The 12,343-nt window shown below is 43.5% G+C and overlaps 1 protein-coding gene across 1 annotated transcript in view; it reads left to right on the forward strand.

Annotated features, from left to right (window-relative positions):
- Positions 1-11,874, forward strand: part of LOC123750768 (LHFPL tetraspan subfamily member 7 protein) — a 66,336-nt gene extending 54,462 nt beyond the window's left edge. Inside the window, exon 3 of the mRNA XM_069335486.1 lies at positions 6,268-11,874. Within this exon, the coding sequence (XP_069191587.1) occupies positions 6,268-6,500 (233 nt within the window). The 3' untranslated portion in view covers positions 6,501-11,874. The remainder of the gene's footprint in view (positions 1-6,267) is intronic.
- The last annotated feature ends 469 nt before the right edge of the window (positions 11,875-12,343 follow it).

Consider the following 12,343-nt stretch of genomic DNA (forward strand, 5'->3'; position numbering starts at 1 on the left):
TTTTGGGTTGTAAATGGTCGATATCAACCGTCAATGGGACTAATTACGGTATTCTACTGATGGTATTTACGTAGGAATTGACTGGTTTGATGGTTGTAATTAAGGATTATAAGGATTCTGGGGTCCAGTTTACACAAAGCGATGGAGACATGTCAGTCTCCATTGCTTTGGTGGCAAGGGTATACATATGTATACCTCCTTGGAGTTGGGTTTTGTTAGAATGCAACAAACTAATTCTTATGACACTGCCTTGATCTCCCATACCTGCGCTTGTCTTGCGATGATATGTAAGTACTCCTGTGGCAGCTGCTTCATGCTTGCCAGCCATACGCACTTGTAGGCTCTATTGGACCCCATACCCTTCCTGTAAGCTCTATTGGACCCCATACCCTTCCTGTGGGCTCTATTGGACCCCATACCCTTCCTGTGGGCTCCAGTGGACCCCATACCCTTCCTATGGGCTCTAATGTACCCCATACCCTTCCTGTGGGCTCTATTGGACCCCATACCCTTCCTGTGGGCTCCAGTGGACCCCATACCCATCCTGTGGGCTCCAGTGGACCCCATACCCATCCTGTGGGCTCTAGTGGACCCCATACCCTTCCCATGGGCTCTATTGGGCCCCAGACCCTTCCAGTGGACTCTAGTGGACCCCATACCCTTCCTGTGGGCTCCCAGTGGATCCCATACCCATCCTGTGGGCGGTTGTGGACTCCATACCCATCCTGTGGGCTCCAGTGGACCCCAGACCCTTCCTGTGGACTGTAGTGGACCCCATACCCTTCCTGTGGGCTCCAGTGGACTCCATACCCATCCTATGGGCGGTTGTGGACCCCATACCCTTCCTGTGGGCTCCAGTGGACCCCAGACCCTTCCTGTGGACTGTAGTGGACCCCATACCCTTCCTGTGGGCTCCAGTGGACCCCATGCCCATCCTGTGGGCACTAGTGGACCCCATACCCATCCTGTGGGCACTAGTGGACCCCATACCCATCGTGAGGGCACTAGTGGACCCCATACCCATCCTGTGGGCACTAGTGGACCCCATACCCATCCTGTGGGCACTAGTGGACCCAATACCCATCCTGTGGGCACTAGTGGACCCCATACCCATCCTGTGGGCACTAGTGGACCCCATACCCATCCTGTGGGCACTAGTGGACCCCATACCCATCCTGTGGGCACTAGTGGACCCAATACCCATCCTGTGGGCTCCAGTGTAGCCCATACCCTTCATGTGGGCTCTAGTGGACCCCATACCCTTCCTGTGGACTCTAGTGGACTCCATACCCATCCTGTGGGCGGTTGTGGACCCCATACCTTCCTGTGGACTCTAGTGGACTCCATACCCATCCTGTGGGTTGAAGAGAAGATCACAGAGGCACATAATGGGGTCATGACCTGAGCCCATTATGTGCCTTAGTAAGCATCAGGAGAGCATCATTGTCTTTGTTGGACAAAGGCTTTAACAGAGCCGAAACGTTCACCTCATTTCATATTTCTCTGTGGATTTTCCGCATAAAATGATCAGTGTTTTGTGATCGTCAATTGCATATATATATATATATATATATATATATATATATATATATATATATATATATATATATATATATATATATATATATATATGTCGTACCTAGTAGCCAGAACTCACTTTTTGGCCTACTATGCATGGCCCGATTTGCCTAATAAGCCAAGTTTTCATGAATTAATTGTTTTTCGACTACCTAACCTACCTAACCTAACCTAACCTAACTTTTTCGGCTACCTAACCAAACCTAACCTATAAAGATAGGTTAGGTTAGGTTAGGTAGGGTTGGTTAGGTTCGGTCATATATCTACGTTAATTTTAACTCCAATAAAAAAAAATTGACCTCATACATAATGAAATGGGTAGCTTTATCATTTCATAAGAAAAAAATTAGAAAAAATATATTAATTCAGGAAAACTTGGCTTATTAGGCAAATAGGGCCTTGCATAGTAGGCCAAAAAGTGCGTTCTGGCTACTAGGTACGACATATATATATATATATATATATATATATATATATATATATATATATATATATAATATGTGTGTAAATCACGAAAAATAAACACGTGATTAAAAATGTGACAGTGTCAGACGACGGAGGAAAATTGAAACAAGAATTTCCTTAAGTACTTTCGTATATTATACGAGTCTGAACATCACTCCTTCTTAAGATGTATTAATATACGAAAGTACTTAAGGAAATTCTTGTTTCAATTTTCCTCCGTGGTCTGACACTGTCACATTTTTAATCACGTGTTTATTTTTCGTGATTTACACACATATTATATATATATATATATATATATATATATATATATATATATATATATATATATATATATATATATATATATATATATATATGAAGATACATAAATACTAGGGAAACAATGAAGCAGACAAGCATTATCTTGCCCCATTCCCATTGCCCGCCTCGCCAAACAATCGTCGCCATTAGCCTGTCCATTCTAACTTTTCCCAACTTAACGACGACTATAAACTCACCAACTTACTATTTCCTGTCCTGAACTTGTCCAAAATGGTCGGCCGCCATTGCAACTTTACTAAGGAAAAATAAAGATTGTGAGACTGCGACGTGGTGAGGGGGGGGGAGAGGTGAGGGGTGAGGAAAGATGGTGAGGGGGAGGAGAGAGGTGAAGAGGGAAGGGAAAGGGGAAATGGGAGTATAGGGACGGTGAAGGGATGATTATAAGGGAGACAGAAAAGAAGGGAAGAGGTGAGAGAGAGAGAGAGAGAGAGAGAGAGAGAGAGAGAGAGAGAGAGAGAGAGAGAGAGAGAGAGAGAGAGAGAGAGAGAGAGAGAGAGAGAGAGAGAGAGAGGGGGGGGGGGGCGAGGTAAAGGGGAAATGAAAGATCAACAATGGATGGCAAATATTATTTTCATCTCCTTTATTGATATTTGCGTTCCTATTTATTTACATAATTTGTAGTATTGATGTTATTATTAATGTTTTCCTTGAGTGTCCTTGGGGGAGGAGGGGAGAGTAAGTGTTGATAAGGCTGCGTCTGTCTGTCTGTCTCAGGTCTGTCTCAGGTCTGGGAGAACAGCCGTGGCTGCCTCCCACACATGTCACACCACACGTGTCACAACACACCACCTGCCCACAACTCTTCAATTGCACCTTTCGCACGAGAGATGGCTGTTCGACTTCATTTCCAGCAAATGCAAGGTTATGCTGTCCCCGACATTCCCTGAGGTGACCTTGAGGTAGTTGTAAGGATCAATATCCCCCCACAGTCCGGCTTCAGACCAGGCCTCCTGGAGGAGTGCATGGTCAAGCAGGCTGTTACACGCCGCTGCTTCAAGTCTGACATCAGACTTTGAACAGGTATCCTTCGGAGGTGATTATTACGTTAATTAGAGGTGGAAGAGTCATGTCACTCACGTTCAGACGGGCAGGGTTGCAAACGACCAAGCCTGCTACCGGAGGCTCACACAAACTGGATACCATCAGCGGCGAATACAAACTCGCCAAGCTTCCACAACGTTGTGCATAACCTACGTCAGACCAGTTGTGGAATATGCAGTCTCAATGTGAAATTCCATCTTAGGAATACACTAGCAAACCTAGAGAATGTCTAAGGACTGATTAAAATATATTCCTTGGACAAAGTGGTATGAACAATGAGGAAAGATGATGGAACCAAATTTAATAAATTTGGAACAAATAAAGAGTTAGAGACATGATCCAGATATATAAGTTACTTAAAGGCTTGGACAAAATGAACAAAACCATATGTTTAGCATGAACGAGGAGAGTACACATAGCTGAGTAAATAGCCACACACACACACACACACACACACACACACACACACACACACACACCACACCACACACACACCACACCACACCACACCACACCACACCACACACACACACACACACACACACACACACACACACACACACACACACACACACACACACCACACCACACCACACCACACCACACCACACCACACACACACACACACACACACACACACACACACACACACACACACACACTAACACAGGTGGTGGTGTCATAAGAACACTCAGGGTGAGTGTCAACACAGCAATAAGACACAGACACATGTTAGATATAATGACTTAAATGTTACAGAGTAGTGAACAGGGCGAGGCAGAGGAGGCAGAGTACACACTCCCTCAACTGTACCTATAATATAGTGTAATAGAATCATTAACCTGTAATCCAGTCGATTTAAGGTTAAGAATCGGGGCCAAAGAGCCGAAGCTCAACCCCCCTGTAAACACAACTAGACGAGTACATGTGCCCGTTCACCACACTTGAGTCTGGCGTCATTAATGAGCCTAAATCGCTGCCCCACAGGACACCATCAACGCCACAGCTGAGGGGACTATTAACTAAGGGGCTCAGGGGAGGGGTGCCCCCTTCTCTCCCCATCCCTTAACCACCTCCTCCCCGTCCCATCCCTTACCATCTCCCCCATTCCTGTCCCATTTTCTTAAGTAGTTACACCTGTCGATACACACCTCAACCATTTTTCACTTTACTTACCTTTCAATAACAGACCAACCATTCCCTGGCCACAGCCGTGGTCAGAATGTTCAAAAACCTGCCAGGAGGTGTGTGTGCAGGCGGAGGGCGAGGTGGCAAGATGGATAAAGATTAAGCCACCCAAGAGGTGGCACGGGCATGAATAGCCCGTAAGAGGTGGCAAGGCTCCCGCAATCCATTTATATACGCCGACAAGAATTGTAATGCATTTGGCTAGTGTGTGTAGAACACCTTCTACATCTTTTAGGACCGTGTATGGTGTATAATGGGGGTGTATGGGGGATGTCTTTTGTAAGCACATGAAGAAAATGGGTGAGAAAATGAGTAGAGAGAATTTCTTGTATTTATACCTAAACATTTACGAATGTACTGGCACACACACACGCACGCACACACACACACGCACACACACACACACACACACACACACACACACACACACACACACACACACACACACACACACACACACACACACACACACCACCAGCGACACTATACATGTTATAGATGACATAAATCCCTTAACACGTGACACGGAAAATATTAGTGTGACTTTATGGAAGGTTTACCTGTGCCAGCCTGTAATTACCACGCCCTAACACCTGCGCGGACCCTAATCATCCTGACGTGACACCTGTGTCAGCCTGTAATCCTCTGGACTCTACCTGTTATCTTATGAATGGCATGACAAGTGGGCAGATAACATACAAGATTTACACCCCGTTTTCTTTTACCACAGCAAGAATTCCCACATGGGGAGACCCATGAATTTTTTCTTTCTGTTTAACAAAAAATAAACAATTTGTAATTTTAGCCTTATTTACTTTTCACGAGTTTTATGTTTATTGCCGCAATTATTACTATTTGTATTTTTTTTGTTCTTCTGTTTGTTCTTCTAAAACTTGTTCGTGTTATTCACCCAAAATGATGATAAAATTGTTTTGATGATAAGATTGTTTTGATGATAAGATTGTTATTGTCACAATAACGTGGGTGAAGTATGTTGACCAGACCACACACTAGAAGGTGAAGGGACGACGACGACGTTTCGGTCCGCCCTGGACCATTCTCAAGTCGATTGTGAATGGTCCAGGACGGACCGAAACGTCGTCGTCCCTTTATTTTCTAGTGTGTGCATTGGTCAAGATTGTTTTGTTTCGCTCAAACGTCGCCAGGAGACCTAGACACAGAGACTCAAGAGGTGTATCCTGCGTCTCGGTGTATATACACTCACAGTGTACTTTACTCCAACACTAAAACTATTAATATCCAGTCACGTTATCTTAAGTGTTCCTAACATGGCGAAAATGTTTATATTTTTAAGTTAAAAAAAAATTGTTGCATTCCAGTTTTATTGTTGATAATGTTGTAAGTAGAACACACACACACACACACACACACACACACACACACACACACACACACACACACACACACACACACACACACACACACACACACACACACTCCGATGATGTGTATGTGTATCCTTCTAGTACTGCTATTTCCACTATCATCATGATCACCATCTCCCTCATACTACTGTCTCCCTGAGGCCTGGTGTTGTTCCTGCAGGCTGTTGTGTCATCCCTACTGCCATGTGTGTACACCACCACTATCACCACTACCACCACCACCACCACCTACCACCACCTTAACGCCCGTGTCTCTCTCCCACAGTGTCGCTGCAGGCGGTGGGTCTGGTGCTGTACCCACTGGGTCTGGGGTCGCCGTTCGCGCGCCTACAGTGTGGGGACGCCGCTACGGTCTACTCCTCCGGCAGCTGTGAGTTAGGTTACGCGTACATGTTGGCGCTGGTGGCCACGGCCCTGGCCGCCTACTGCCCCGTGCTGGCCAGACTGGTCACCTACAAGGACTACACGGACTACTGGTCCAACCTCAACTACATGTGAGGTGATGTTGGTGTCACAACAACCACAAAAAGACAAACAAGACAGATGTTTGAGATAAGATCAGCCACGTTATCAGATAACGTGGCTGATACTTCAGCCACGTTATTGTGACTCATCGCCTGCAGATGTTTGAGGTTCCAGGACTGCTCAAACGGGAGTGTATTGTTCAGTGTAGTCCTAAAAAACATGTGCTATGTATTCCAGAATTTGTGAAGGAGATATATAATGATTTCAGGAAATACTGGAACGGAAATTTCCTGATTTCTCTCCCCTTAAAGACAAACAAATAATGCAAAATGAAAGCTTCGTGCAAGAATAATAAGTGTAAAATACTTTCCAGAGAAGTAGACACAAGAAGTACGTGAATTCTGGAAGTGCAGACGACGTCCTTATTTCCAGGAAAATGGTAAACAAATAGAGATACATTCTCAGGAATGTAGTCGTGGCGTGAACCAGGAATACAGTGTTTGGACATTCACGTGTTCCAGCAATACTGTGTTGTGTTACACGTGTTCCAGCAATACTGTGTTGTGTTACACGTGTTCCAGCAATGCTGTGTTGTGTTACACGTGTTCCAGCAATACTGTGTTGTGTTACACGTGTTCCAGCAATACTGTGTTGTGTTACACGTGTTCCAGCAATGCTGTGTTGTGTTACACGTGTTCCAGCAATGCTGTGTTGTGTTACACGTGTTCCAGCAATGCTGTGTTGTGTTACACGTGTTCCAGCAATGCTGTGTTGTGTTACACGTGTTCCAGCAATGCTGTGTTGTGTTACACGTGTTCCAGCAATGCTGTGTTGTGGTACAAGTGTTCCAGCAATGCTGTAACAAATATGCCATCTGTGGTAGACAGAATCAGGTTTGACATTTGCTATATATACGAATGGCTTGAACATTACAAGTGTACAGAGTCAGTCAATATTGGTCAGTGAGATGTGAGTGTAGTCAGGTATGTCAGGTGTGTGAGGGATTGTACAACTGGCCAGTCTGGTGTGTGAGTGAGTGGGGGGGGGGGGGGGTGTAGCAAGGCTAACCAATCAGATGTGTGTGGGGGAAGGAATACTAGCAAGTCAAGTGTGTGTCGAGGGGATGGGGGTGAGGGTAGTAAATACTGGCCAATCAGGTGTGTGAAGGGTAGGTAGACTCTTCAGTCAGGTATATGAGAGGTAGCGAGACAGGCCAGTCAGGTACATGAGAGGTAGCGAGACAGGCCAGTCAAGTGTTTGAGGAGAAACAAGACTAACCAGTCGCTCTAACTGTTACTTTTGTAAACTGTAAATGAAAGAGTGGACACCCTCATTGTGTGGGTATCCTGGTTTACTGCATGTTATACACGAGCCAGATATAGAAGGAAAGAGGAAGAATGAGATATAAATGGTGTATGAGAGAGAGAGAGAGAGAGAGAGAGAGAGAGAGAGAGAGAGAGAGAGAGAGAGAGAGAGAGAGAGAGAGAGAGAGAGAGAGAGAGAGAGAGAGAGAGAGAGAGATGTGGTTTACTAGTCTAAACGCCTCACGGCCACTGTAAATATCGTTTAATATTAAGATTTCCTATCGTAAGATATTTTTATTAAACCAAAACCCAATTGAAAATGCCAAATATGTCACGTCATAGATGACGACGTCGCTTACGTCATTAGGAGACATCGGTGACGTCGACAGCCAACATCAGTGACGTCAGTCAGCTGAGGTCATCAGCTAAACTACGCTCGATGTTGATTAGCCGATGCCAACCAATCAGGAGACAGTGCTGACGTCACACTTTAAGGATACATCAACCAATCAAGAACCAGCGATGACGTCACACTGGCTCAGAAAACAGAAGCATGCTTAGTGGCGTAATGAGTAGGCTTCTATGATAGGCCTCTATGATAGAGCTCTATGATAGGCCTCTATGATAGACCTCTATGATAGAGCTCTATGATAGACCTCTATGATAGGCCTCTATGATAGACCTCTATGATAGGCCTCCACGATAGGCCTCTATGATAGGTCTCCACGATAGGCCTACACGATAGGCCTCCATGTGGAAACTAAAGGGTCAAAAAGACGCTGTAGATGCTCAACTTTTTGAGGAATAATTAATCAAAATAATTCCATACAAAAATATACATTGAACTAAATAAATTTTGTATATATTTCATCATCCAAACCTGCGATAAATGTAGTGCAAAAAGTGCTCCATTCTTCATCGAATTTATCCCTGCTTCTCCAGCGGTCACAACGTCACTAAACTGACGTACTAAGTTGCCCGAACCTAACCTAACCGAGAACCTACGAATAGAAAACGGGACATCACGTCGGTATTGGGAGCGGCTGTGGTCAAAATGACCGCCAGGCCAGGGGTTAGATTCACGAAGCAGTTACGCAAGCACTTACGAACCTGTACATCTTTCCTCAATCTTCAGCGGCTTTGTTTACAATTATTAAACGGTTAATGAGCTCCGAAGCACCAGGAGGCTGTTTATAACAATAACAACAGTTGATTAGCAAGTTTTCATGCTTGTAAACTGTTTAATAGTGTAACCAAAGCCGTCAAAGATTGAGGAAAGATGTACACGTTCGTAAGTACTTGCGTAACTGCTTCGTGAATCTGGCTCCGGGCTGATAATTAGGCTCAGTAACAGAAAACGGGATACGCCCCCGTAACGGTGAGGAACTATGCCTCATAAACAGTAGGATATAACGGAGTAACGGAGACATATATTATAAATATTTATGGACAAGAGACCCTGTTTGAATCATTTATTTTTATTTCGTTTTAATAAGACCAGAGTTTATTTTTTTTTTCAGTATGGTGCGCGAGGTTGTGATGGAGTGAAGGAAAACGGGATTATATAAGTAAGATGAGTCTTATTATGCTTATAATGGGACTTGTGATATGCTCACTACCGGGCCTGATATCTTTTTTGTGTACTTATGCTTGGTGAGGGGCACAACTGTAAGGTGTTAAGACATATACAGAGATATACAGCTCTGAGGTCAACCCGTTCTCGCACTTGCTTATAGTCAATATTGGCTTATTTAATAAGTGCATAGGTGACATACTACTTGATTGTGAATATTTAAGTTTACTTTGAATAGCTTCATAGAAAACACCGACCTCACCTAACCTTCTTAGTATGTTAAGATAAGCATCTTATTGCTTCTTAATTACAATTATTACTTAACCTATACCGTTGATAGGTTAAGTAATAATTGTAAATAAGAAGCAATAAAATGCTTATCTTAACATACTAAGAAGGTTAGGTGATGTCGGTGTTTTCTATGAAGATTTTCAAGGTAAACTAAAATATTCACAATCAAGTAGTATGTCACATATGCACTTATTAAATAAGCCAATATTGACTATAAGCAAGTGGGAGAACGGGTTGGGGGAAGTCATATTATCGAGGTCCACCAGACACCATCATCGCGAGTCTTGGCAGTTGATACCAACCACTTGGACTGGACGGTAGAGCAACGGTCTCGCTTCGTGCAGGTCTGCGTTCAATCCCCGACCGTTTAAGTGGTTGGGCACCATTCTTCCCCCCCCTCCCCCGTCCCATCCCAAATCCTTTTCCTGACCCCTTCCAAGTGCTATATAGTCGTAATGGCTTAGTGCTTTTCCCCTGATGGTTCCCTTCCCTTCCCTTGGGAGTTGACGGCGCCATTGGACGAGGCTGTTGGTGTTTACCTCGGCATATATATATATTCCAAGCGAAGATGTGGATTGGTTTAAGCAGAAGTTGTTCTAAGGACGAATGCAGAGGGATAACAATTCGTTGGTCGGTATGGGGTAATGGCGCTGGGAAAATAAGGTAGCCAATCACGTTCAATGTCAAGCTAGCTATTGAGCCAATCACAAGCCTCGTTTTATATTTGATTGAAAAACCACAAAGTTCTGATCAGCTAATCTTGCTTTTTGTTAGTTTTCCTCTATGTGGGCACTCTGTGTCCACCTGTCCACAATGGCCACCTGTCAACAGCGCCACTTGTCCACAGTGGCCACCTGTCAACAGTGGCCACCTGTCAACAGTGGCCACCTGTCAACAGTGGCCACCTGTCAACAGTGGCCACCTGTCAACAGTGCCCACCTGTCAACAGTGGCCACCTGTCAACAGTGGCCACCTGTCCACAGTGGCCACCTGTCAACAGTGGCCACCTGTCAACAAAGAAAGCACCGAGAAAAAACAGATTTCTGGTTAAATATTCTTCGTTTTTTCCGAACTGGACGAAAATAATTTATAGTTAATGTAACTCAACAAGTTTCTTTTGGTATATATTGTTAGTGCTGGTCGCAGATGGTAATGTGGTTGACTTGTGGCGAGACTCCAGCTCCTGGTCCAGCCTCAGCGTCTGGCTGTAGGCACAACTGGCTCACATAACCTCAGTAATCTGAAGTAATTGCAAGATGAGTGACTGGAACTAAAGTATACTCGCTGGTTGGTCATTAAGGCACTCGTAATGGCCTTAATCACCCTCAAGAGGTTCTCAGGCAACAACCCCAACACCAAACTGGTTAGAATACAAAAAAGTCCTTTTTTTTATCTATGAGAAGAAAAGCGGCAGAGGTCGCATATGTAATAGAAATAAAATGCCTTCGTAGCCTTCAGAATATAAAAAAGCGAAATCGGTAGAATAATTAATGATGATTTTTGCATCCTCATAAAATATGATGAGGAAGACTTGCAAAGGTCATAATATTATTGCAGCATTTGTAGCCTCTGGAAGTAATGGAGATACAAAGGTTATTTGTTAGACAAAGAACAGTGTTACTCTCTTTGGTGCTCATCAAGTTGTCTACAAACAAGGGTGCCTCAAACAAAACTTAGGTTGTGTGCAAACAAACATATTTTTTCATCAAACTCTTCAACACAAAATTTGAAAAAATATAATTTGGAATCAATTTAGCGACAAGAGGCTTGTGAGTGAAAGTTTATTGTCGTCAAAATTGTTCATGAGTTTATCTTAAGTCTTCACCAGGTGTAGTCAACATACAGGGTGACCCAAAAAACAATACATAACACTTTGTAAAAGCTTTCCCATCAAACAGGAAGCTTTTGAGGATCTGTTATACATATCTTTTTTTGTACGGTACTGTAGCCTAGTAGTATTTACAAACCAAAGTTACGCGTTTGATTATGTCTATAAAGCCAAAGATGAAAACTGATCATTTCTTAAACTTAATCATTGTATTTATTGTTATTTATTAAAATTATTAAATTATTATTATTATTATTATTATTATTATTATTAGTAAAGGAGATGTTTTCTTTATGTTAAGTTTCACAGGAAATAAAAATATTCTTCGTTAAGATGTAAAGTATTTTCCTTAGATTGTGAGTATTAAGAATTTTGCAAGCAACAATGTATATAATAAAAATTCTAAAAACACGATGTGTGTACTTTATCCATATAGATTGTATATAATATGTAATTCACTTGGATTATTCGGGAATCGAACTCGGGGGCCTGGAACATACGAGTCCGTCTCACTTGCCACTAGGCCAGGGTGCCCATAAAGATAAGCAGGATATCACAAGGATGATATCCTTGTGATATCAAGATGCACATACGATACTGTGAAGGTACATGATGTACATACGATACTGTGAAGGTACATGATGTACATACGATACTTGGTCCCGGGTCGAGACTCTACACTGGGATGAATCAGAGGCACGGAAGCACTTCAGTGTACTAGTGTGTTGCTCATCTTGCTCTTCAGTGAGAGCAAGTGGGTTGAGGACAAAGTGTAAGTCAATGTTAAACAACAGGTATGATGCAAGACGCCGGAGCCACTACAGCGGGAGACGTGAGACACAGAGATGGCGCCAAGGAACTGACGATATGGCCACTGAAG

The sequence above is a fragment of the Procambarus clarkii genome, chromosome 33 (assembly GCF_040958095.1).
Source record: "Procambarus clarkii isolate CNS0578487 chromosome 33, FALCON_Pclarkii_2.0, whole genome shotgun sequence".
NCBI classification, from domain to species: domain Eukaryota; kingdom Metazoa; phylum Arthropoda; class Malacostraca; order Decapoda; family Cambaridae; genus Procambarus; species Procambarus clarkii.